Here is a 27,500-nt window from a genome sequence, read left to right on the forward strand (position 1 = left end):
AGTAAGGGTCATTGGCTGGACACAGATCTTGATACAGTGCGGTCTGAAAGCCCCAACAATTGCCTGTGTGTGTGTGTGTGTGTGTGTGTGTGTGTGTGTGTGTGTGTGTGTGTGTGTGTGTGTGTGTGTGTCTATGTGTGTGTGTGTGTGTGTGTCTATGTGTGTGTGTGTGTGTGTGTGTGTGTGTGTGTGTGTGTGTGTGTGTGTGTGTGTGTGTGTGTGTGTGTGTGTGTGTGTGTGTGTGTGTGTGTGTGTGTGTGTGTTACCTCGGGTACAGCCCCACTCCAACCTCCTTCAGCTCCTCGTCGCTGATGGTGAAACAGTTACACGCCACCTGGAGGGGGAACACAGACAGGTTAGAACGACAGACAGGTTAGAAACACAGACAGGTTAGAAACACAGACAGGTTAGAAACACAGACAGGTTGGTCAGGGGAGGAAGGCACCGTGGTGCAGAGAGAGAGAGAGGCTGCCTCCTGCTCTACTCTCCCCTTACTACGACCACGACCCACCAGGTCTCTGAGGCTGCCTCCTGCTCTACTCTCCCCTTACTCAGACCACGACCCACCAGGTCTCTGAGGCTACCTCCTGCTCTACTCTCCCCTTACTCAGACCACGACCCACCAGGTCTCTGAGGCTACCTCCTGCTCTACTCTCCCCTTACTCAGACCACGACCCACCAGGTCTCTGAGGCTACCTCCTGCTCTACTCTCCCCTTACTACGACCCACCAGGTCTCTGAGGCTACCTCCTGCTCTACTCTCCCCTTACTCGGACCACGACCCACCAGGTCTCTGAGGCTACCTCCTGCTCTACTCTCCCATTACTCGGACCACGACCCACCAGGTCTCTGAGGCTACCTCCTGCTCTACTCTCCCCTTACTCGGACCACGACCCACCAGGTCTCTGAGGCTACCTCCTGCTCTACTCTCCCCTTACTCGGACCACGACCCACCAGGTCTCTGAGGCTACCTCCTGCTCTACTCTCCCCTTACTCGGACCACGACCCACCAGGTCTCTGAGGCTACCTCCTGCTCTACTCTCCCCTTACTCGGACCACGACCCACCAGGTCTCTGAGGCTACCTCCTGCTCTACTCTCCCCTTACTCGGACCACGACCCACCAGGTCTCTGAGGCTACCTCCTGCTCTACTCTCCCCTTACTCGGACCACGACCCACCAGGTCTCTGAGGCTACCTCCTGCTCTACTCTCCCCTTACTCGGACCACGACCCACCAGGTCTCTGAGGCTACCTCCTGCTCTACTCTCCCCTTACTCGGACCACGACCCACCAGGTCTCTGAGGCTGCCTCCTGCTCTACTCTCCCCTTACTCGGACCACGACCCACCAGGTCTCTGAGGCTGCCTCCTGCTCTACTCTCCCCTTACTACAACCCACCAGGTCTCTGAGGCTGCCTCCTGCTCTACTCTCCCCTTACTCGGACCACGACCCACCAGGTCTCTGAGGCTACCTCCTGCTCTACTCTCCCCTTACTCGGACCACGACCCACCAGGTCTCTGAGGCTACCTCCTGCTCTACTCTCCCCTTACTCGGACCACGACCCACCAGGTCTCTGAGGCTACCTCCTGCTCTACTCTCCCCTTACTCGGACCACGACCCACCAGGTCTCTGAGGCTACCTCCTGCTCTACTCTCCCCTTACTCGGACCACGACCCACCAGGTCTCTGAGGCTACCTCCTGCTCTACTCTCCCCTTACTCGGACCACGACCCACCAGGTCTCTGAGGCTACCTCCTGCTCTACTCTCCCCTTACTCGGACCACGACCCACCAGGTCTCTGAGGCTGCCTCCTGCTCTACTCTCCCTTTACTCGGACCACGACCCACCAGGTCTCTGAGGCAGTCTGTCTCTGTCCTCTAAACCCACTGGAAGAAAAGGAAGCTAAGCTGAGGAAGAGAGGGAGAGGCCATCAGACAGAAAGATGGAGAGAGTTATAAACAGAGACAGGCGGAAAGGGGCAGAGTCTAAAACATGTCTATACTAGTCTGCTTGTTTACAGTCAGCGTTCACTCAGTCTGACAGGGCGTTTAATATATCGACCGACCAATCACATCCAGACACAGAGCGGGCAGGGAGGGAGGGAGAGGGGAGAGGGGAGGAGGGAGAGGGGAGAGGAGAGGAGGGAGGGAGGGAGAGGGGAGAGGAGAGGAGGGAGGAGAGGAGAAGAGAGGAGAGGAGAGAGGAGAGGACAGGAAACATGGGAGAAGGGAAGAGGAGAGAGGAGAGGAGAGAGTAAAGGCACCAAGTATGTCGTGAGAAGAGAAGAACAGAAGAAAACCTGAGCAGAGTGGAATGGGATATGATATAGAGAATGAAAGAGAGGAGGAGATGTAAAGAGGAGAGAGGGAAGAGAGGAAGGGAACGTCAAGATGAGGGAAAAAGGGTGAAAAAGGAGACAAGCTGGCCAGACAGGAGAAACAGGAGGATAGGAGAGAGCAGAGGTTTACCAGATCTGCTTCTAAAACCGATTGAAAACAGAATTCAGCGGCGAGTACGTGGTTTTTGTTGCCCCCACAACAACTTGAAGAGCGAAGGTTTATTAGAACGTCATAAATCATGTTCCTACAGGAACAGGACTAAAACAAGACTCATATTTAATCAACCGTATAATTATATTCACAAATGTTTTTGGATGAAAATATGTCCGAAACGAACCCCCCATCCACCTCATATGCTAGAGAGCGATTGTGACTGAATTATAATGAACCAGGACCCAGCCAGCACATGGCAGCACGCTGGTCTGTGGATTAAAGCAGATTTTGGTTCATTAATGTGGAGCGTTCAGTGGGGTGCGCAGAACCAGCAGCATATAGCCGACTGCTGGCGGGATCAACAGTAAAAGAGGAGGAGAGAGAAAGTCTGTTTTAGACACACGTAGAGACAAAGGTACAGGCTTACAAATACACAAAGAGGTTGATGGCCTACGATGTTATACTTAATGTCGCTAAAGGGAAATGCTTATTGTACACACAAGAAACAGGGACACAAAAGAAAAAAATGCAGCCATGGGGAAGAAATATCTGTTCCATTCATTGCGACTTGAATTAGGATTCATAAAGTTGATTTGACTTGAATTTGCTACCATTACAGACATTTTTAAAGCAAAGGCTCATGGGGGATGTAATATTATTTTATTCATCACACCACCGACCCAGGATCATCAATCCTGATACGATGGGTTGAATTGAAGAGAGCGCAGAATGCTTCTCACTATGTGCAAAAAATGCTTTGTTTTGAGTCCCAAAGCACCAACAGGCAGCTCTGAATCACTGCAGACTATAAACTACATATACTATATACCGCACCGAGCTCCAAGACTCAAATTACTTTCGCTCCATTTATTTTGTTTACGATGCATTTTCTCCAACAGATTTAAATTTGATGGACTTCAAAGTATTCTGAATCTGTGCTTTACCTGTAAAGCACACACACACACACACACACACACACACACACACACACACACACACACACACACACACACACACACACACACACACACACACACCTTATTATGAAATTCTGCAGTCGTTACAATGCTGACTGGGTTGAGGAGGTGAGGAAATGTTGAAGAGATGACGAGATGAAACCAAGAGTGAGCCGTAGAAGCTCAACTTAACGTCACGGTAGGGAGGGAGGGAGGGAGGGAGGGAGGGAGGGAGGGAGGGAGGGAGAAGAGGAATAAATGGGAGGGTACGGAAAGGAGACGGCGATAAGGGAAAACTAATTCAAACAATGAGTCACTCGCCCCATGCCTCTCTCCCTCCCTCAGGAGTAGAGTCACTCGAGCGGAATATCCACATCTCTACTGCCTGCTGGTGTCTTGAAACGCTCGCCCACACACACACACACACACACACACACACAGGAATACACACAAACACACAAAAAAATACACCAAACACAAATGTATACAGAGTGCATTTTAAAAGAAATGCGAAAAACTCTCTCTCAGCATAGAACCAACAAACTACCCGCACTCCAGCAACCAAAACGACTTCATCAAGCATAACAGAACCAACATAACTGCACTCACCATTATAGAACCAACTCACCGCACTTATCCCAGTGTCATAGAACCAACATAACTGCACTCACCATTATAGAACCAACTCACCGCACTTATCCCAGGGTCATAGAACCAACATAACTGCACTCACCATTATAGAACCAACTCACCGCACTTATCCCAGGGTCATAGAACCAACAGCCTCCATCCTCCACAGTACAGAACCAAAAGACAAACGGCCCATAAAGAAGATCATTGGTTTCAAATTATTGATGAGTTGTAGATGAGCCTTTAACGACATTGTGAACAGGGACTAAATGAGAGACATGGGACATGTTGATATGTGTGTGACAGACGGGGGGGGGGGGGGGGGGGGTGGGGGGGGGGGGGGGGGGGGGGGATTATGAGGACGGGGAGGGGGCGGAGGAGGGATTAGCAGCGCTTGTTTATTTGTTATTCTCCGTGATGGGAATTCATACGTCTGTGATTGGATGTTGTTCTGTTGATGGAAAGGTTTCAGTGACCATCAAACAAATACGACGTCTGTCTGTCTGTCTGTCTGCCTGCCTGCCACTAATAACCAGCAGCGACAGTCACAGAACATACAGATGGAGAATGGCCGATCGTTCAGATGGGCCATTCCTCTCCTCCTCCTCCCCGTGGCGTCTCTCACCCCTCCACGGTTAACTGGCCCCCGTTCACCACGACGGCGCTGGTTAACCGGCCCCCGTTCACCACGACGGCGCCGGTTAACCGGCCCCCGTTCACCACGACGGCGCCGGTTAACCGGCCCCCGTTCACCACGACGGCGCCGGTTAACCGGCCCCCGTTCCCCCGTTCACCACGACGGCGCCGGTTAACCGGCCCCCGTTCACCACGACGGCGCCGGTTAACCGGCCCCCTTCACCACGACGGCGCTGGTTAACCGGCCCCCGTTCACCCGTTCACCACGACGGCGCCAGTTAACCGGCCCCCGTTCACCCGTTCACCACGACGGCGCTGGTTAACCAGGCGTCAACAACCTCATCGGGAGTCGTTTACAGGCAGATGTTCGGCCCACCTGGAGCCTCGCTCCACAACCAGCCAGTGACAGAGAGAGCTCTACTGCGGCTCGGACTCCAGCACACATCACATTACACGTACATCTAGGGCGTTCAGCAGACGCTTTGATCCAAAGACACTTGCAATAAGTACATTGGTCAGAAGAAAGAGGAACAACAATAAATCTCTGTCGGTACAGTAAGATGTTCACAGAACCAAGTGCACTAACAATCGCTAGGTTAACCCATTCCCCGTACACAACAAAGATAGCTAGGGTAAGACGCTATTTTTTAAGTGCCAGGACGTACAACACAAAATAAGCGCAAGGCTACTCAGTCTAGGTGAACTCTGAACAAGTGAGTCTTGAGTCTTTTGTGGACCTGGTGAGAACCAGCGACCACACCACAGCAGACTGGAGGGGAAGCACAGAACGTCAGGAGAGAACCTCAGTAGAAGATCGCCATGTCTCCCAGGAGGACACACATGAACACGTTTCCTTCCCAGTGACGTGTTACATACAGAGCTCAGCTCAGCTCCTTTGATTGCATTTGTTGGATTCATCTAATTAGTGCCCTAATCCAGCCAAACGGTTAAGCATCGCTCTGCTGTGTCCATACGTGTTGATCAGACGAAACAACACAAGCATTCATAGGGAATTATTTCCTCTAAAATATTATCACTTACGGTCATGTTTTACACCCAGAGGAGAGACACACAAACAATTACAGGAACAACATGAAGAAACTACTAATCTGCCTGCTGCATGTGGACAAGCATGGTGAACACACACAAACACACACAAACACAGGCCTGCAGAGTTGTGCATGCATGCACATGCATCCGGATCCCCAATGTGGTGCGTGTGTGTGCTTGCGCGTGTGTGCACGTGTGTGTGTGCGTGTGTGTGTGTGGATTTGCTCTCTCTAATGATTCATTTCCATTGTGCGCTGAAATCTAGTCTTGGAGAGAAATAGAAAAACACAATATACAGTATATATATATATATATATATATATATATATATATTTGGCACATTTCTCTGCACTAATTATCTTGTAAGCTGCACACATGCTTATACAACCAGAAGCAGTCGCACTATAAAGCCCAACGCACACACTCAGAACACATCTGTTTGTTACCGAAATAAATAGAGGCAAAAGTACAACGAATCACCCTCCTTCAAACGCAAAAAACAACGGAACCGTAACGGGCTCAGTCCATGCTGTGTGTGTGTCTGTCTGTGGTTGGGTGTGTTATGTGTGTGTGTGCTATGTGTGTGTTTGCTATATGTGTGTGTCTGTCTGTGTGTGTGTGCTGTATTTTTGTGTGTGCTATGTGTGTGTGTCTGTCTGTGCGTCTGTGTGTTCTATGTGTGTGTGTGCTATGTGTGTGCGTCTGCTTGTGTGTTAGTCTGTGCTGTATCTGTGTGTGTTGTGTTGGTGTGTCTGTCTTTGCGTGCTTGTGTGTGTGTCTGTGCTGTGTTGCGCATGTGTTGCATGTGTGTTGCGCGTGTGTGTGTGTGTGTGTGTGTGTGTGTGTGTGTGTAAAGGATTCCAGAGGCATGTCAATTAGATGCTGTGCTCCAGTATCTCTGCTGACACCTCGTTACTGGAGGGCAGGGCGGCAGCGGGGAGGAGGGGGAGAAGGGTGTGTGTGTGTGTGTGTGTGTGTGTTTCTGTGTGTGTGTGTGTCTGCGCTTGTGTGTATGTCTGGTAAACTGACAGCTAGGACTAAGTTTAGCCCAAACGTTCAATGCTCTTATTCTCTCGCAAATCACACACCATCTCTTTGAAGCACACACACACACACACACACACACACACACACACACACACACACACACACACACAGTGCCAGTCTCATTAGTGTTGACAGATCCTTATCTTGTCCTGAATTGGCAACCAACCCCATCCGTAGGAGACTGTTTGGGCAGGAGAGAGAAAGGGGGAGACAGAGAACGAGAGAGAGAGAGAGAGAGAGAGAGAGAGAGAGAGAGAGAGAGAGAGAGAGAGAGAGAGAGAGAGAGAGAGAGAGAGAGAGAGAGAGAGAGAGAGAGAGAGAGAGAGAGAGAGAGAGACGGAGAGAGAGAGAGAGAGAGAGAGAGAGAGAGAGAGAGAGAGACAGAGACAGAGACAGAGACAGAGACAGAGAGAGAGAGAGAGAGAGAGAGACTCAAGCAAAACTGCCAGTAGCTTTAGTTTAAGAAAGCAAACATCACGAACAGTTGAACAAATGAAACCAAATGAGATCTGTGATTGAGCCTCCCACTCTGCTCTATTGTTGTTGTTCTATTGACGGAGGCAACACACAAACACTGAGGCTCAAACAATAGGACTCGAGAATAAGGGAAAGGAAATCATGCAATGAAGGAATAGAGGAATGAGTTGAGCTGATATTAACCATGACACCCATTGTTTTAATAACTGCATGTCAATGCAAACATACACAAGGAGTTATGTATATTTCCGGTGGATTCACAGTGATTGGGAGTGATTATCCGGGATGTTTGAGAAGCAGGGCAGCCCGCCTAGCAGACCAACGTTGGCGTCCCGATCCAGATGTTCCTCCCCTCCTCCCACACTTGCTCCTGCTGATGAAACGCCAGGTGGATATCGACGTGTTTTTTGGCCGAGGTCCAAACTGTTTGTCGCGGCCCGTGAGGAGGTGTTGGCGTTGGCCGGTCCCTCGGAGAACCGGACCAGAACGATTACCGCGGCATTCTGGGTATTACACCATCAGCCGGAAATATCACACAATTAGCCAGGAGCTTATTGAGCCAGCCGTGCCGAGGCGTCTGGGGCGGCAGCCATCTTCTTTGGGGTCGTTGCTAGGTAACCGCTGACCGTCTTGCCGAGGGGGCCATGTTTTAACTGAACCGTCACTGAGGGGAACATTAAAGTCCGCCTGACGCCTTTACGGTGAAGACCCTGCGATGGACGATCGCTGCCTGGTTCCTCTGTCGGTTCCCTCACTCTGAACCCTCTTCTGAGACCCGCCATTAACTTTATCCGCCCCTTTTGGGAAATTACCTCCAATCAACCTCCTATCTTCTCCCCCTCTTACAAACACAGAACACACACACACACACACACACACACACACACACACACACACACACACACACACACACACACACACACACACACACACACACACACACACACACAGCACTTAAACACAGCCGTAAAGTAGAAAGTATCATTACAATGATGGATATTGATTAAACACTATATGTACCATAAAAACACAATTTTCAGTACGACTCTCTTGTCCACAGAGACAAGAGGCACAACTTCCCCCCCCCAAAAGAGGTAGGGGTCTGTGAGTCCAGCCCTAATGGTAGGTGCATAAACATACCACACTAATGTTTAGGTAACGACCGACAGAGAGAGAGTGTGTGTGTGTGTGTGTGTGTGTGTGTGTGTGTGTGTGTGTGTGTGTGTAAGAGGGGGAGTCCATGTTGGATTAGGACAGAACATGCATGTACCACAGTGGTGTGTGTTGCAGGTCTGTTACACACACATCAGATCATAGTTGTTAACACAATTTGCAATACCTCACTCTGTTCGCTGTCCACCTGAGTTTGCAAAACTGTAAAATGTGGTGTGTGTGTGTGTGTGTGTGTGTGTGTGTGTGTGTGTGTGTGTGTGTGTGTGTGTGTGTGTGTGTGTGTGTGTCTTGTAAGCGTTCAATGTACGGTTTGAAGTGCTGTAATGAAATTGACTTAATTTAGAAAAACATGTTCAGATGGAGACAAAGTGAGGCTTGAGGCTAGAGGTGTGTGTGTGCGTGCGTGCGTGCGCGCGTGCGTGTGTGTATACTATTGATGAAGTAGGGCCTGAGCTAATTGAAATTGGTTTCATCCATCTTTGAGTACACACCCTGTCTCTCTCTCTCCACGTACATACGCTCGCACACACACAATTATTATCATATACAAATAATTGTATTTGAACCCAATCTTAACAACAAACATCTTGTTCACTGAAACCAATTCTCTCCTGAACTCTAAATGTTTGACAGGGAAGGAACCCTGGAGCAGGGATCATCCTCTGAGCTGCCAGTGATCTTTCTGCTCCTCTCTGTGTGATCGTTCCAGTTCCTGTACAGACAGGAAGTAGAGAAGAGCTCTGTGTGATCGTTCCAGTTCCTGTACAGACAGGAAGTAGAGAAGAGCTCTGTGTGGTTCTCTGCTCAACCAATAGGATTCTAGTACTTTGGGCTGCACAAAAAATACTAAATTCGCATTCCCTATGCTCTGGGATTCAGAAGAACAATGGACCAAGTAGTGGGAGAAAGTTAGAAATGTTAGGAAAGTAAACTGTATTAGAAATGATTAATACTGCATCCAGATTTATATTAGGTTATTAACAATCACGATGCTGTACACAAAAACAGCACCATCTTTCATTTATCATATTTCATACATTCACCATGGCGAGGAACTCCGAGTCCAGTCCACAGCGTTGTGTCGCCTGCTGCCGTCAGACTCTCATTCACTCCCGAGATGTTAAATCCCCAGAGGGGGGGGGGGCAGGAAGGCAGTGGGGGCTAGGATTCACCCCCAGCCACAGCGCGATTCAAATCACTTCAACGTGAAGATATACTTCCCTCTCCAAAGTAAACTTTAATATATACCGTTTTCTTTAAAAAGGCATCTCCACCATCATATTACCCGTACGCAGAACTCCACCGCCAACCTGATCAAAGAACAGTTACCTGAGAAACACTCCGGGATCACCCTGATCAGCGCAGGTAGATTCCTGCTGACGCCTCCCAGAGTCTGACGCCTCCCAGAGTCTGACGCCTCCCAGAGTCTGACACCCCCAGAGTCTGACGCCTCCCAGAGTCTGACACCTCCCAGAGTCTGACGCCTCCCAGAGTCTGACGCCTCCCAGAGTCTGACGCCTCCCAGAGTCTGACGCCTCCCAGAGTCTGACGCCTCCCAGAGTCTGACGCCTCCCAGAGTCTGACGCCTCCCAGAGTCTGACGCTCTCTGACCTCACTGGCACCTCGCTACATCAAAGCTGCTCCCCTCATCCACGAGGCCTCTTCAAAGAGCCCCCCCACACACACGCACACACACACACACACACACACACACACACACACACACACACACACACACACACACACACACACACACACACACACACACACACACACACACACACACACACACACACGCATCACTTCTCTCCGTCTCGGTTCCACCACTTCCTGCCGTCTCAATTCTCCATCATTAGGGGGAGTAAAGAGGAGGGGGGAGGGGGGGGGAAAGGGGGGAGAGGGAGGGGGGGAGAGAGGGAGTTCAGCTACTTTGAGACATCACTCAGTTGAGAAGCAAGAAGAAGGTTCAATATAAAAAGGATAGAACTTAAACCATATCCATCCATAGGAGTCTTTTGTCAGCCCCTATGGATCCAACAGACTGAACACTGCGATGCCACGCTGGTTTCTAGATTAAGAAATAAAGAGATCCACTGGCTAAAACGCACTAAAACAGAGGATACCATCGCTCCCACTAACCAGGAACCATTCAGCCAGTCACATCGAACCATCAATGGGACTCCACTCACTAAGAGGGCAGTGAAACAGCACGTTGGTAGAAACTAGAGGTCGTTGTAGCCATTACGTACGGACGAGGATGGAGGAGTCGATGGAGTTCAATGTACAAAACACACTCAAATAAAAACGTTCCTTTCTCCTTCATAATTATACCTCTCATTTTAGAAAACCTAAAAGGGAACAAGAAGGGAAGGTTCTGAGTGTGTAAGAGAGGGAGATAGCTCAAAGAATAAATAAATAATGTATGGTGGATAAGAATGAGCAATTATAAAGAGTTCACAGAAAATGCGAATAAAAAGGATCTTGTCCAAAGCGCCCCCAACGTGCACAGATCTCCTCCCCACACGGCCCCTCCCCTCCTCTCTGCTGGTCCTCCCCCTCCTCCTCTCTGCTGGTCCTCCCCCTCCCAGCTCGCCGGGCGCTGCTCTCGGCGAGGCTGTAATGACGGCATGATGAAAGGAGGAGAGCCCAGGGTGGGGGGGGGGGAAAGAGAGAGAGAGAGAGAGAGAGAGAGCCAGAGAGCCAGAGAGAGAGAGAGAGAGAGAGAGAGAGAGAGAGAGAGAGAGAGAGGGAGAGGGAGAGGGAGAGAGAGAGAGAGAGAGAGAGAGAGAGAGAGAGAGCGAGGCGGTGAGGAAAGAGGGAGGATTCAGGGAGTGGCGGAATAAAAGCCCTCTCTCAACAGACCAGAGAGGTACAGAGTCATGCTGTGGACGGCAGACTGCCCTGGGATCCACAGAGAGATTCAGATACGCTCAAGTTAAGAGAAACCACTTTTCACCTAAATATTCTCAGATTACAACGTGTTCATTTTTATTTAATTAAAAGCAGTCTTGCATGATCTTCCCATGTCTCTGTGTTGTCTCTGAGACCGGCGGGTATCAGGCAGAGACGACCCTGGGGGGGAGATCAGAGCTGCACTTACTAATGATTGCCTAGATTAAAGGGGCTGTTATTGGATTGTGTGTTTGTAGCCAAAGGCCCTTTAATACACGGCCCCCTGCTGACCTTCGAACCTGTTCTTCATCAGGGTGGGAGGAGGAGGAGGAGGAGGAGCAGGAAGGAGAGAGAGACGTGTGGAGATGGTGAGAATGAGGGCGAGATAGTGGGAGAAAGCTGGGGAATAATCCTAGAATAGAGAAATGGAGGCTGGCTGACAGAATGAATTCAAGAAATACATTTCTTTACATTTCTGGTTATTACCACCGCCTCCCCCCCTCTCCTCCCCTCCCTCTCCTCCCCCCTCCCTCCTCCCCCTCTCCTCCCCTCCCTCCTCCCCTCCCTCCTCCCCCTTCAGCTCCATCCTGTCCTTCTCCTCTCCCCTCCTCCCCCTTCAGCTCCCTCCTGTCCTCCTCCCCTCCCTCCTCCCCCTTCAGCTCCCTCCTGTCCTCCTCCCCTCCTCCTCCCCCTTCAGCTCCCTCCTCTCCCTCCTCCCCTCCCTCCTCCCCTTCAGCTCCCTCCTCTCCCCTCCTCCCCCTTCAGCTCCATCCTGTCCTTCTCCTCTCCCCTCCTCCCCCTTCAGCTCCCTCCTGTCCTCCTCCCCTCCCTCCTCCCCCTTCAGCTCCCTCCTGTCCTCCTCCCCTCCCTCCTCCCCCTTCAGCTCCCTCCTCTCCCCTCCTCCCCCTTCAGCTCCCTCCTGTCCTCCTCCCCTCCCTCCTCCCCCTTCAGCTCCCTCCTGTCCCTTCAGCTCCCTCCTCTCCCCTCCTCCCCCTTCAGCTCCCTCCTGTCCCCCTCCTCCCCCCTCAGCTCCCTCCTGTCCCCCTCCTCCCCCCTCCTCTCTCCCCTCTGTGCCAGAAATAGTCTGCCAGTCTGTGGCTCCTCACCTGTGAAACTAGGAGACGTCCTTGACACACAAGGATAATGTTGCTCTCTAATGCGCGTGTGTGTGTGTGTGTGTGTGTGTGTGTGTGTGTGTGTGTGTGTGTGTGTGTGTGTGTGTGTGTGTTGATATTAATGCTACCGCAAGAAGAAAACAGATTCACTGCATAGAATCACCATCACCATCACCATCACCCTCCTCACCCCGTCCACATTAACGTGCCAGAATTCATTTTCAACACGCAGCGATCAATCAGCAGTCAATACCTCTGTGGTGGTCGTTATAAACACATCGGCGCTGTGTGTGTTGGAGCCGGATTACATGCAGCCTAAAGCAGAACACGACGCACACGCGGGCTGATGAATGGGGTTTGCAAGAGTACCACAAACGCACATTTACACCCAAGAAAATGGGCAGACACACACAGGACATACGGACACAAGACATGCACACATACAGGACACGAACACACACACGCACACAAAAATACACGCACCCATGCACAAACACACATGCATAAAGACACGCACACATGCATGCACATACAGACACACACACACCGCTCAGAGGGATGACCTGATGATCACCCACCACCTTCATAAATCATGTCAGGGCGACAGGAACGTCAACAAACATCACAGGACACTTGATGCACACACACACACACACACACTCCAAAGGTGCAGTGGCTTCATTTTAAGAGAATGGTGTCCTTTAAAGAACACATCCTGAGGGGAGATTCACTCTGGCCACAGATGATACCCCCAGGACCCCGGTGGTTGTCACAATATGCCATCTTCATATAGAAGCTATGCACTTTGGAATTATCGTGAAATGCAATGTTATTGCTGCAGGCATTACCGTATAGTAGGTGTTCCAAGAAATTAATTTGGCTCTGACATTATCATCAGACGAGTCCTGAGACACAAGAAGGAGTATAACGTAAAGAGGTTTGTTTCTGGAAATATGATACACCCATGATTATTCAAGAAAACAAAAATAATGTTTTTTTATGGATTAAGCCTGCATCAATTATGGATACCAAAGGCCTGGATTGTATTATGATATTAAGTAAACATTGCGATAAAACGTTCGTACCAGGAATATTTTTAAACATTGAGACATTGATATTATTTCATGTGTGCACAAGACACGTCAGTGCACACACACACACCACACACACACACACACACACACACACACACACACACACACACACACACACACACACACACACACACACACACACACACACACACACACACACACACACACACACACCAGATGCAGCTCTACAGGAGTCAATCAGAGGAGTTCCCACTGTGATCACTCTGTAATGTCTCCCGCTGGGACCACTGGAAGCGCTGGGAGCAATGGGAGCACTGGGACCACTGGGAGCACTGGGACCACTGGGACCCAGACCACTGGGACCACTGGGACCACTGGGACCACTGGGACCACTGGGACCCAGACCACTGGGACCACTGGGACCACTGGGAGCACTGGGACCTGAACATCTCACCGACGCAGACAGGAGCGAGCGCGTTGGTCAGCTAGGACCGGGGGGCAGTTCTAGGGCCCTTCGGGGGCAGTTAGGGGGAGGTGCCTTGCTCATGAGCAGCTCGACACACTCTCATCCCTCTCCTGTTGGTGGAGATAGTGCTGAAGTAACAGGCCCTGCTGGATGAGATCAACACACACACACACACACACACACACACACACACACACACACACACACACACACACACACACACACACACACACACACACACACACACACATTCACCACTAAGGTAGGACCCCCCCCCTGCCCCCGTCCCGTGACAGAACCAGGAGGTCCAGTGGCTCACAGAGACAGACCTGAGGGGGGGGCACCTGTCTGGGGGCCCAGGGGGACCCCACGGTCGAGTGGTCCTCAGATATGGAAGAGGCAGAGTGTGTGTGTGGGGGGGGGGGCAAATGCTGAGAGGAGAGAGGAAAGGAGAGGAGTGGGAGGAGAGGAGAGAGGAGAGGAGGAGAGGTGAGAGGGGGGGACGGAGTGAGGAGAGACGGAGTGAGGAGAGGTGTGTGTGTGTGTGTGTGTGTGTGTGTGTGTGTGTGTGTGTGTGTGTGTGTGTGTGTGTGTGTGTGTGTGTGTGTGTGTGTGTGTGTGTGTGTGTGTGTGTGTGTGTGTGTGTGTGTGTGTGTGTGTGTGTACTCAGCCCCCATCAGAACTCGGCCCCAGGCAGGAGCTGGAGTCTCTCAGAGCTTGTGTACAGTGAACAGTGCACGGCTCAAACCGTCCACCTCCGCTTGGCTTTCCTTTGCCCTTTGCTAAAGTCAGTTTGGAGAGTGATTACGTTTTACCAATTGGATGCTTCTTTGAGTAGCATTAAAATAGATCTGTAAAGATGTTCTGATCATCTGGATCCTGTTATTCCATTCCATGTAAAAATTAATATGAATTGATACCATGTTATAAATTGCTCACGTTAAAATGTTAGCATGTCCTTGCAGTAATCATTGTTTTTACATATAGGAAAGGACCACACACACACACACACACACACACACAGTGAGCTACTGTAGTTAAGCAGGGGAAGCACAGTGTGGACACACATAAATTAAGAACCACAACCTCCGAGAGCAATTATCTGAATTGGCCCCTTCCACACACACACACACACACACACACACACACACACACACACACACACACACACACACACACACACACACACACACACACACACACACACACACACACACACACACACCAATTTAAACAGTGATCCTGGAACTAAATTTAATGAGGTTCAGAGAACGGTTAACTTTTTATTTATTGGGACTGAATTCAGAGATTCCATCCACCGAGCAGAGAGACAGAGAGTGAGTAGACCACACAGACTGCTGGGCCAGGCTCAGTTCAGGGCTGGCTTTTCAACTACCAACTCTCTGGCCTTGGATAGTTTGAGAAGAGAACAGCAGACAGAGAGATGAGAGAGCGACAGACACACAGCGTTTGAGGGGAGCAGAAATAAACATGGACAATGCAAGTTGTGTTTTAATGACTACAAGGCCCTTAGACCGGCCCAGAATGGAGACACGTTTTCAAAGGCTGTTTTTTTTTTACTGGTCTTTTTTTGCTCTCCTGCTTTACTTGATGAAGAGCAGAGACAGAAAAACACAAGAACACAAAGTACAAGGACACCGAGCTGGAACCGAGCTGGAAGAAAAGCCCGGACAACACCGGTCGCTTTAGAAAGTCAGCCAAGTCCACCAATAGGACAAACCCTTACAAAAAGAAAACCAAATGTCGTCACGATAGAATACATTTCTTCACCTTTTAATCTGCAAAGTATTACATACACTGCAGCTATTATTAGTGACATTTCTAATTCAGAAACCATCAGAACACTAAACTAAAACCAAAGTAAACCAGAGCCAACGGACCCAGGTCTGGCCTGGAGCGTCCCCGAGCTGAGCGCCACAGCGTGGTCGAGGACCAGAGATGCAGAGCGAGACTACCAGCGGGACCCAGAACAAAGCACTGGAGATACACGCACACATACCGCTCAGACACAGACCTAGTGCTGCTGATGAACAAGAACAGCAGGCTGTGGTTACCGTTACATTCAGGGCGGTTAGCAAACGCTTTTATCCAAATTTGACCCACGACTTACAATAAGTCCATTTGTCAGAAGAAAGAGAAACAACAATATATCGCTGTCGGTAGTAGGTACAGTAAGGATGTTCATAGAACCAAGTACCAAGCGCTAACAATCACTAGGTTAACCCATTCCCCGTACGATGATGAAGATGAAGATGATGCAGATGAAGATGAAGTTGAAGATGAAGAAGAAGGACCCGCTGTAACATCTGTAACTCCGGAGCCGAGAGGTTGTTCATTAAGGCGGTCACGAGCAGAACCAACTGACAGACAACAAGTCAGAGAGACCCTAACCCAGACAATGAAGACACTCACTCTATCCTGCTCTCTCTCTCTCTCTCTTTTTAACTTCATAGCCAAAGACTTAAGTTCATCCTTTCATTATTACATCATAGCCAGGAATGACAGAAGACATTGGTTTGTGTCATTTGTTTCAAATAAAAGTTTTAAAATTTCAATCATCAATCTTTGATATCAGATGTAGTTGAAACAATAACAGCAATAACGAGATGGGACTTTACAATCTCCTTTAGTTCCCAAGGCTATGAGGGAAGGACAATAGCTGAATGAATCGTTTCAGAGTGTGCACCCAAAAGAAAGCATCGCAGAGAGCGATGCGAGCGAGAGAGAGAGAGAGCCCTCTCAATGTCTTCTGAAGCCCCCCCTCGTTCTTTAGAGCTCCTCCTAAATGTCCTCCAGCAACACGTCCTCTACGTCTGTGCTTTCCTCCAGAGAGGAGATATAATGACACACATTAAGGAACGACTTCCACTCCTAAACACAAATACACCCACCATGCACAACACAGATTACACACAGACGAACGCACACACACACACAAACACCCCATCTCCCTATGTTTTGTGCTCACCAACTACACTTCTCCATTCCCAAGACACTCCACCAACCATCCTCCTAACTGCTGTTTGACATCAGCCCCCCCCCCCCCCCCCCGCCCACGCAGACGACCAAGACTTCCGCAGTGTTCCTCCTCCCTTCAAACGGTAACTTGCAGAGAACAAACTTTGCATTGCGAGCCTCACCGCTTAGCAGACGGGTCGTGGCTGAGACGTGAGAGAACAATCACACCTACGCACGAGACAACTCTACCACAACTCAGGGAATGCATGCACGTGCACGCTTGTAATCATGCACACAGCAACATTACCATACACACAAAGCCTAATTATAGACGCATATACACAAATAATTACACCTACACCGGTCCTAATTTAGCTTTTGCAGCAGAAGCAACCATAGCAGTTCATGAAAAGGGTTTAAACGGTGTGTGTGAGAGATAAATCATCCCCCTCCCTGGGTTCAAGTAAGATATATCTAGTGTCAATGTTTCTCCATTGGGAGTTTCCTTGCTTCTCACATTATTAAATTACCAATAATGTTCTGCATGTTCAGCGACTACATAGAATCCTCATATAGATTATCCTACATTCCATCAATATTTCATTCCCAATATTTTCTCTTCTATCATACTCGCACAATTAGCTTTTTCTCTTTGGTGATCAATTCATACCCTTCTCTCTCCCTGCTGTATTTTGCTCCTCCTTGTTTAACTCGAGTCCTGGCGACTGCAGCCAATAGAGCCAGGCTGAGCAGAACCCAACGACTCATGCAGAGTCCCCTGTCTCCCTCTCCCAGAGTCTGTGTTCTCTCTCAAGGCCTGCCTGTCCCTTCCTTTAACCCCTTCCACTGTATGATAAAATACTTTACAGGACACAAGCAGCATTTCAGTAGGGTTAGATCTTCTGGCCATCTACGGACTTTGGAAGTGGTTGTAGGTAGGAGACACATGCAAGCATAAACACAAACCCAGGTTGTTTGTTCAAGATATTTCCAAACAATGCAGTATAAAAGGACCATTTAACCAACCAAAAGGCTTTGTACAGTAGTAACCAGGGTGAACTTTACGCAGTGTTGATTTAAATACGACCAACATGTTCTGGCTGCGGCTATGTAACGCATTCCAACCACTCTGTGGCCAACAGCCCCTCACTACCTCTGCAACATGGCGGCTCTCTCTACGGTTACCCTGAGGACACCCAGACATGCAGTCTAATGGACGCTATGGGCAGGAAGGTAAATAACAACCATGGGTCCATAGTCGCTCTTTTTGGATGGTTGTACAACGAAGACCATCTGATAAAGGAAATACATGTGAAAGATGTGTCTGTAGATGTTGCACCACAAATAATCAAAGGAAATTAAGCTGTGCGATGGCTGGGAGGTGACTGTGAGCACAGGTCCTTTAAGAGGATCAGTGGATGGAGAGAAGAGGAGGGAACACAGTGACGGTGGAAACGACACACATGAGTGAGTGAATGAACAGGGTGGGAAAAAGAACGAGTAAAAAAGCGAAAGGCAAGGGATCTGTGTGTGAGTGTGTGCGCGCGTGCGTGTGTGTGTGCACGCTTTATGGGATAATGCGGAGGTTACAAGAAAGGAACCTGTGAGAAATCGTATGAGGGGAAAGCATGTGTGAAATGGTCTCTGCAGCGAGGACCCATTCAGCATAACAATAAGTTCTCACACACCAGTAGCATGCAAGTAGGAACCCACTAACACCCCCCCAACAGACCAGACGCACCACCACCTACGCACAGATCACATACACACAACCACGAGAGAGAGAGAGAGAGAGAGAGAGAGAGAAGAGAGAGAGAGAGAGAGAGAGAGAGAGAGAGAGAGAGAGAGAGAGAGAGAGAGAGGAGAGAGAGAGGAGAGAGAGAGAGAGGACGAGAGAGAGAGAGAGAGCCTGAGGGGAGGCAATAAAACGTAGCGTGGACAGATCTCATCCGTCACTGCATATTGCACCACGGCAGCCTGGTCACACACACCCCCGAGCCCGCTCTCAGCACCGCGGTTCTGTCACTAGCGCCCGCTGAGCAGCGTACACGTCCACATGTAACCCGGCCATAACAAACAGCCCCCCGGAGCCCCTCCAGGGGGCATTAGGCCTGATGAGGCTCCGGCATCACTGCACGGCTATGGTGCCTGGATATATATATTTATGTGTGGTGTGTGTGTGTGTGTGTGTGTGTGTGTGTGTGTGTGTGTGTGTGTGTGTGTGTGTGTGTGTTTGTTATTTAGAATGGTTTACTAGCATTGCACACATCATTAATGTAAAACACCAGGACCACTACCCTTTGCTCACACACACACACACACACACACACACACACACACACACACACACACACACACACACACACACACACACACACACACACACACCGGTTATTTCCTATTTCATGTAGCCCTGCCAGAGGTCTTATTAAAGTCTTCATGTGTAAGCGGACTGCAGTTATCAGGGATGGAGGCGGAGCCAGGGGCGGGGCCAGGGGCGGGGCAGGTGGAGGAGAATGAAGAGGCAAACAACATGGGTGCCGAGGAGAGAGGCGGAGGACCCCTCCAGAGATGGGGAGGGAGGGAGGGAGGGAGGGAGGGAGGGAGGGGGGAGATAATCATTGAGATGTTAGAGGAGATGCAGGAGGAGATGCGGACACGGCCGGGGTCAGAAGAGACGACCACAGAGGGTCTCGGAGCGGCGATTGAGGTCCTAAAAAACATCATTGGAATCAGGAAAATATAGAAGAAACAGTCCGCGTCGGTGGTGTGTGTGAACAGTGCCCCCTGTTGGCTCTCCGGATTAATGCACTCACTTCATGAATAAGATTGACTTAAAAGATTGTTTATCATCAGCTAAACCAGTTTTAAATCCCTCCACCAACAAATCATTATGCAAATATTTCCAAGTCCAAGACTTGTTTATCGTCTACTTGGACTGCTGCTTGCTAATCACAACTCATCTCTTAAACTAAGATGTTATCACAAGAACACGTGTTATGATTCGGGAGTGTTTGCCTTGATATGAAAAGTGTCGGACAGCAGCAAAGATATCAGCTCAGAAACCAACCCCTGCCTTGTTCTTTACTGGTTTAGAGTGTGTGTGTGTGTGTGTGTGTGTGTGTGTGTGTGTGTGTGTGTGTGTGTGTGTGTGTGTGTGTGTGTGTGTGTGTGTGTGTGTGTGTGTGTGTGTGTGTGTGTGTGTGTGTGAGGCCTCAGATGATCAGATGAGCCGTTTACTTCCCGCTCTCTGGAAGGATCCGGCCAGCGACCTCAGACACACAGAGGTCATCAGTGATTGTGTTTTCAGTCTCAGATCTGGGATGACCTTGGCTCTTGGTGGGAGGGCGTGTGGACACACATACATAAACCTCGACACACAAACATACAGAGCTTCAGGACATTCAATATCATGATCTGATATTTGACTGTAGATAGTATATGTAAGGGATAATGTATAGAACGTCGCCGGTCCATTTCGATAATGACCGGCAACGTTCTATACATTATTCCGCTCATTACAGGGCAACTTGCCAAAACGAGAAAATATAACTTCACATGGTGTGCCTTTTTACAATTTAGTTGTTACCAGCATTCGTAGTGTTGATCAGCAGAGAAACAGTCGCCAAAGACGATGACGTCGCTTAGCAACCGAGTACGCTGGGGTTTATAAGTGACCGGAACTACTTGTGGAGTGATACGAAAGGCGGCAAAAAAATCCACTTTCCTTGACAGCGGTCAATTATACTTAGCAACGGTGAATTATCAAATATAATTCACCGCCGGAAGTTGTGAATGTCCCATGCAATGTGAACGGATGGCGGTCCACGGCAATTGAGATGAGCCGTGTAATAACTATATATAATTGCTGCCATGTCATCTGCCTCCCTTCCTCGCTCCTCCTCCTCCCCTCCCTACCCTCTTGGACTCCCGTCAGTATTCTCGGTGCCTCTCCAGGCAGCAGACGAGATTCCATCTGAGACCTCAAACCCAATTTAAAAAGCTGTGTACGCTGGTGACTCCAACAAGCACAGTAGTACACGCACGCACGCACGCACGCACGCACACACAAAACAGTATACAGGACTGTAAATGTATGCACACTTTATTCTTTAAAGGTGATACAATAAAGTTTTACATTTAATGATCAGGACATACAAGAGTGTGTGCGTGTGTGTCCACACATGAGAAAATTAATAATAATATTACAAAATCTCATCTGTTAGCCATTGCTTAATTTTTTTGCATAAATCATTTGCTTGTGTTGACCGTCTTCAAAAGTCCAATTGATGAATACTCCATGTATGACAAGCAGGACCATGAAAATTCTGCTATAATAGTGGCACAGACATAATGGATGGTGGGGATACACACACTGTCACAATCGTAGTTCTCAGTAAATAACCACCACTAGAGTTTGGAGTCTGGAGCTCGTTTAAACATTGTGTTCCCATGATGCCGTTCTCGGCTAACTGAAGGCAGGGATGCTCTCAATTAGAACGACCCCCTAATCCCCCGGCCAGCCAACCACAAAACACCTCCTCACTGACACACACACCACACACACACTAGGCGTCCCATTAAAATACCAGGGGAGCGTGAGAGAGCGAGGGAGAGCGGCTCATGTTAACAAACGGATAATTAGTCTGTGGTTTCGATGGACATGCAAACACCTGGTGTCTTTTAAGAGTTGAATGCTACGCACACACACACACACACAAATACACACACCAGAGAGGATCTGAGTATATGTTATGTTACCCTCACACACTGGGCGACGCAAAAAGCCATAAGCGTATGTCCATTGTGTGTGTGTGTGTGTGTGTGTGTGTGCGTATGTCCATTGTGTGTGTGTGTGTGTGTGTGTGTGTGTGTGTGTGTGTGTGTGTGTGTGTGTGTGTGTGTGTGTGTGTGTGTGTGTGTGTGTGTGTGTGTGTGTGTGTGTGTGTGTGTGTGTGTGTGGGGTTAAGCCCACCTTCGCGAGGAGGCTGAGGGGGTCTTGGCAGGACGGTGGGAGTGATGTCATTTCCTCCATGAGGTCCGGGACCTCGGGCTGCAGGTAGATCTGCAACATGTCCGCCAGCTGGGACAGGCCCCGCCTCTTCTGCTCGGACATGGATGTCCAGGTCTGAGGGGGCAGACAGGTGTGTTTAGGGTGACAGACCAACGTCTGGAGGGCTCTGGAGAAGAAGAAGACGTTAACCATGTATGACCCCCAGCTGGGAGTAACGCTCGGGTTTATATAACTATATATTAGTGCCTGTCAGTTAAACGCGTTATTAACGGTGTTAACGCAAACCAATTTTAACGGCGTTAATATATATATTTATTTTTCTTTGGCTCAAACAAAGAAGCAGTAGCCTGACTGCTTTGTTCAAGGCAGTATGTTTGTATGTTCATCGTTTAATTGCCTGTTTAATAGGCTTCTTTTTTTGTCGTCCTGTTTGATCAGTATAGGCCCAATGTTGTTATCAATAAAATAAAAATATATACACACACACACACACACACACACACCCCTACATCAATAAGCACTTTCAAAAGGAAGAAGGATTGTAATGAAGGAAGGGGTCTTACGTGACTCGTGCTCTTCTAGGGTGTACAGCTCCTCGCTCTGCTTTGTCGATGAATTCAACTAGAAATAAATGCATAACAACCTTATTCTTCATCCTCGTTCAGTTGAGTGGGAGACTTAACGTACTACATCATAGCCTCACTGACAAGCTCTTTGTGATTTGTACATTCTACAGAGAGGGTTATGATAGTACCTAAAGAGCATTGGCTCTCAACGTGCGGCCCGCCGGGCCAATGGCGGCATGCAGAAACATTCCTGGCGGCCCGCAATGACATACAGATGTAAGTAAAAAAATATATTTTTTACATCAGTTGAAATTTATATCAATTTGAAAGGAAGAACCTCAGTTTTGTGATTCTAGACCTCACTTGACCTCACTCCCAGAGGTCCGCGGGTGCAATGTTTTTTTTTCACCACTGGGAAGCTGACGGCGTTTCCCGCCAAAACTTCTTCCCTTTGGCGGCCCTCAGTCAAATTCTGGGTTCCTAAATTGGCCCTCAGCTGTCAAAACTTTGAGCACCCCTGCTATAGAGGGGATGGATCAGAGTCCCTATAGAGGGATGGATCAGCAGTACCTATACGCTGATGGATACAGTACCTATAGAGGGGATGGATCACAGTAGAGGGATGGATCACAGTAGAGGGGATGGATCACAGTCCCTATAGAGGGGATGGATCACAGTAGAGGGGATGGATCACAGTACCTATAGAGGGGATGGATCAGAGTACCTATAGAGGGGATGGATCACAGTACCTATAGAGGGGATGGATCAGAGTACCTATAGAGGGGATGGATCAGAGTACCTATAGAGGGGATGGATCACAGTCCCTATAGAGGGGATGGATCACAGTCCCTATAGAGGGGATGGATCACAGTCCCTATAGAGGGGATGGATCACAGTAGAGGGGATGGATCAGAGTACCTATACAGGGATGGATCACAGTACCGTTAGAGGGGATGGATCACAGTCCCTATAGAGGGGATGGATCACAGTAGAGGGGATGGATCACAGTACCTATAGAGGGGATGGATCACAGTAGAGGGGATGGATCACAGTACCTATAGAGGGGATGGATCACAGTCCCTATAGAGTAGATGGGGATGGATCACAGTCCCTATAGAGGGTATGGATCAACAGTACCTATAGAGGGGATGGATCACAGTAGAGGGGATGGATCACAGTACCTATAGAGGGGATGGATCACAGTAGAGGGGATGGATCAGAGTACCTATAGAGGGGATGGATCACAGTACGTTAGAGGGGATGGATCACAGTACCGTTAGAGGGGATGGATCACAGTCCCTATAGAGGGGATGGATCACAGTACCGTTAGGGGGATGGATCACAGTACCGGTTAGAGGGGTATGGATCACAGTAGAGGGGATGGACCACAGTACCGTTAGAGGGGATGGATCACAGTACCGTACCGTGGGGGTTGAAGAGGATCCTGGCTGCCAGCCGCACCGAGTCGGTCGGGGCCCTCGGCAAGAGGTCCCGGAGACACACACACTCTCTCTTATGGACGGAACCAACGCCCGCCGCTGGACACACACACACACACACACACACACACACACACACACACACACACACACACACACACACACACACACACACACACACACACACACACACACACACACACACACACACACACACTAATGAGGATGTTGTGCAGTGCTATTAAACCATTGTGAATATGAAAAGCTTGTGCCGACTCGAACCTGGTACCTGGCAGGACGCGTTGCTAGTAGCGAGCGGTCCGACACTGGGAGCACCTCCGCAACGACGCACGGCTGGGAGGAAACACAAGGAGGAGGTTAGAATGAATAGACAAGAACAAAGATGGATATTAAACGCATGGTTTTGTTAACTCGACAAAAACTGGGTTCTTTGCGAGCGCATTAAAAACCACAGACGCATCTCCCCCTGGACTGGGAATAGGGAGGGCCGGGGTTTACAGACTAATTGGTGGACTGGTTCACTAGGGAGAGCTGGTCTGGGTCATTTACATTTGTTTTGCTGATCCCGAGCAGAAAGCGCCGTAGACATCGTTAGCTCCGCCTCTCTCGGTACAAGCGTATTACTGCAGACTCTCGTTTTCTGTTCTTACTGTGGAGTCGTGTTCTGCCTGAACCACAGGACACCGGATCAAGGAGATACCAGACATCGGCCCCGCCCGCCTGGGGGGTGTCTGACCGACACAACACACAGTGTGTGTGTTGAGGTATGAACCCACACAACCAGTGTGTTGTCCTACATACCTCAACACACACTGTGTGTTGAGGTATGAACCACACAACACGGTGTATGTTGAGGTATGAACGAGTCTGTATGAGTAAAGGCTGATCTCAACAGGGCTGTCCACTTCACTCTGCCCGTCACAGCAATAACCAGGCAGACAGACCATAACCAGTCAGACAGGCTTTAACCAGGCAGACAGGCCATAACCAGGCAGACAGGCCATAACCAGGCAGACAGGCCATAACCAGGCAGACAGGCCATAACCAGGCAGACAGGCCATAACCAGGTAGGACAGACTATAACCAGGCAGACAGGCTATAACCAGTCAGACAGGACTATAACCAGTCAGGACAGAGCAATACCCGCCCGCCTGCTGCCGACAAGCCGCAGCCATGGGAACCGGGTCAACCAACCACACACACAGAGGAGCGTGCACACGCCAACACACAAGCGTTGCGCACACACACACCATCACTGTAGTCCTCATAAGGCAATATAATTGACGTGTTGTGAGTTGAGACATAGCTCCTGTGGTTCGGGTTTACACACATCAGTCCAGAGAGAGAGAGAGACAGAGAGAGAGAGAGAGAACAGAGAGAGAGAGGACAGAGAGAGAGAGACAGAGAGCGAGAGAGCGAGAGAGCAAGAGGGAGAGCGAGAGCGAGAGAGCGAGAGCAGAGCGAGAGAGAGAGAGAGAGAGGAGAGAGAGAGAGAGAGAGACAGCCCACCCAGTTTACACAGCTACACAGTACATCCATCTAATCAGTTTGAAACATGACAGCGAGAAGAGGAGGAACCATAAGAGAGTAGGGCAGGTTAAAGACAGATGTTATCTAAGAAACCATTACTAATAACACACACTGTGTACATTATGAACCAGAGCTAGGTAGACCCTGAAGACGTTGGTCTCTGGCTTATCAGCCTGAACATGAACGTTTAGCTCAACCACGGAGAGCCTCCCTGTACATAACCCCCCCCCCCCCCCCCCCCCCCCCTAGGCAGTAGGACCACGGCCAGGGAGCCGGCCTCTCCTCCTCCAGCCCCCAGCCGGAGGACAGCCCCCTCAGCTCCACGTCCCCCTGGCAGCCCGTCGGGGCCGGGCCGTCCGTCCAGACACTATCCATCCAATCAGCGATAAACACAACAGGAAGAACCACACCGGACTGGTGAATGAGAGGAGCCGCCGTCTGTCACTGCCAACCTGGTGCACTGGTGCAGCTTCCACTGGGCCTGCAGGAGGACTGGTCTGAGCAGGGGGCTGGGGGGGGGGGGCTGTATGGGTGGGCTCTATGGGGGGCTGTATGGGGGCTTCAGGGGGGGGGCTGTATGGGGGGGGGGCTGTAGGGGGGCTCTATGGGGGGCTGTATGGGGGGCTTCAGGGGGGGGCTGTATGGGGGGGGGGCTGTAGGGGGGGCTTCTAGGGGGGGGCTGCATGCTCGCTCTGTGGGGGTAGAGGAGACAGCTCCACAGACCCTGGGTCCACGCGTCCTGAAGGCCATCGCTCATCTGATCACAGCCTCAGAATCTCCGCAGACACTCATCGTCCTCCACACACGGCCCGTGTGCGCGACGCACAGCCACGCCCTTCAGTGTCTCCAGCACCCGTCCGTCAGGGTCGGGGTCCCCAGACGGACGCCATCGGTAGGAGGCCCCCGGAGAAGAGTTTCTCCTTCTCAAAACGATTCACCACACACACACACACACACACACACACCACACACACACACACACACACACACACACACACACACCAGCTCCTTTCTCCCCCCCCACCCCATCACTCTTCTGGTTGAAGGGTGTTGTGTTATTTATTGCTTCACTCACACGCTTCCTTCTGTGTACGCTGCCAGTGTGGCCAGAATGCCTGTGCGTGTGTGTGTGCGTGCTACATGTGTGCTTCTGCAGCGCCCTGTTCAGTCGGTCCGGAGCCGAGAGGGAGACGCACGTCGTCCCGTCCTGGGGGCCCGGCTCGGTGGACACACAGAGAGCGTACTGCTGAGCGTACAGCGGCACTGGGAGGATGACGCTGCCCTGCAGACGCCCGGGTCCGCTGCCCCCCCCCCCCCCCCCCCCCCCCCGGTACGAGACCCTCGCCCCCCCCCCCCCCCCCCCCCCCCCTCCCTCTAACCCCCGCAGATAGCCCTGCTGCAACGTAAACACGGCCCCGGTCTGCACAGCATCAGCAGTTCTAGGGGTGGGGGGGGGGGGGGGGTCCTGCTCAACATGTATTTATGCAGTCCCCCCAGCGCTGGCCCCCCTGCTCTCATTGGCTGCTGGCTGCCGCCTGCCTCTAGGTCTTCAGAGGCTCGTTACTCCGGATGGATGACAGAACAGAGCTGCTGCTGCTGCTGGCTCGTTCGCCCTCTCTTACCTGTAGGGCCACACATCTATCTTCATGTAAGAGGCCTCTGATCATTTGTAGAATCGGCCATGTCTGCTGATGATTAACAGTGTTGTTGTTGTTTTTTTTGCCGCAATAATACCATGCAATAATAGTTTGTAATTGTAATACATACTGAAGAATGGGTCCCTTAAGTAGGGTCATCATTGAACGATGACATCCATTTGGTTTCCCGTGACTAAGGACAGCGTCTTCAGCTGTATGTGTAACGGGACCACTGGGACCCACATCACGTGGATTTGGCGGTCAAGATGAACACACTAAATAACTGCTGGAGGAAATTGGTTTAAAACACTCAACAGAATGTGTTCACT

At 50.2% G+C, this 27,500-nt stretch overlaps 1 protein-coding gene across 1 annotated transcript in view; it reads right to left on the reverse strand.

Annotated features, from left to right (window-relative positions):
* smyd3 (SET and MYND domain containing 3) overlaps window positions 1–27,500 on the reverse strand; it is a 51,695-nt gene that overhangs the window by 16,442 nt on the left and 7,753 nt on the right. The window contains 6 exon segments of the mRNA XM_030377985.1: window positions 267–334; window positions 21,940–22,080; window positions 22,082–22,092; window positions 22,542–22,576; window positions 23,959–24,101; window positions 24,292–24,337. Of these exon segments, the coding sequence (XP_030233845.1) occupies window positions 267–334; window positions 21,940–22,080; window positions 22,082–22,092; window positions 22,542–22,576; window positions 23,959–24,101; window positions 24,292–24,337 (444 nt within the window).

Source organism: Gadus morhua, chromosome 14, assembly GCF_902167405.1.
Source record: "Gadus morhua chromosome 14, gadMor3.0, whole genome shotgun sequence".
Taxonomy (NCBI): domain Eukaryota; kingdom Metazoa; phylum Chordata; class Actinopteri; order Gadiformes; family Gadidae; genus Gadus; species Gadus morhua.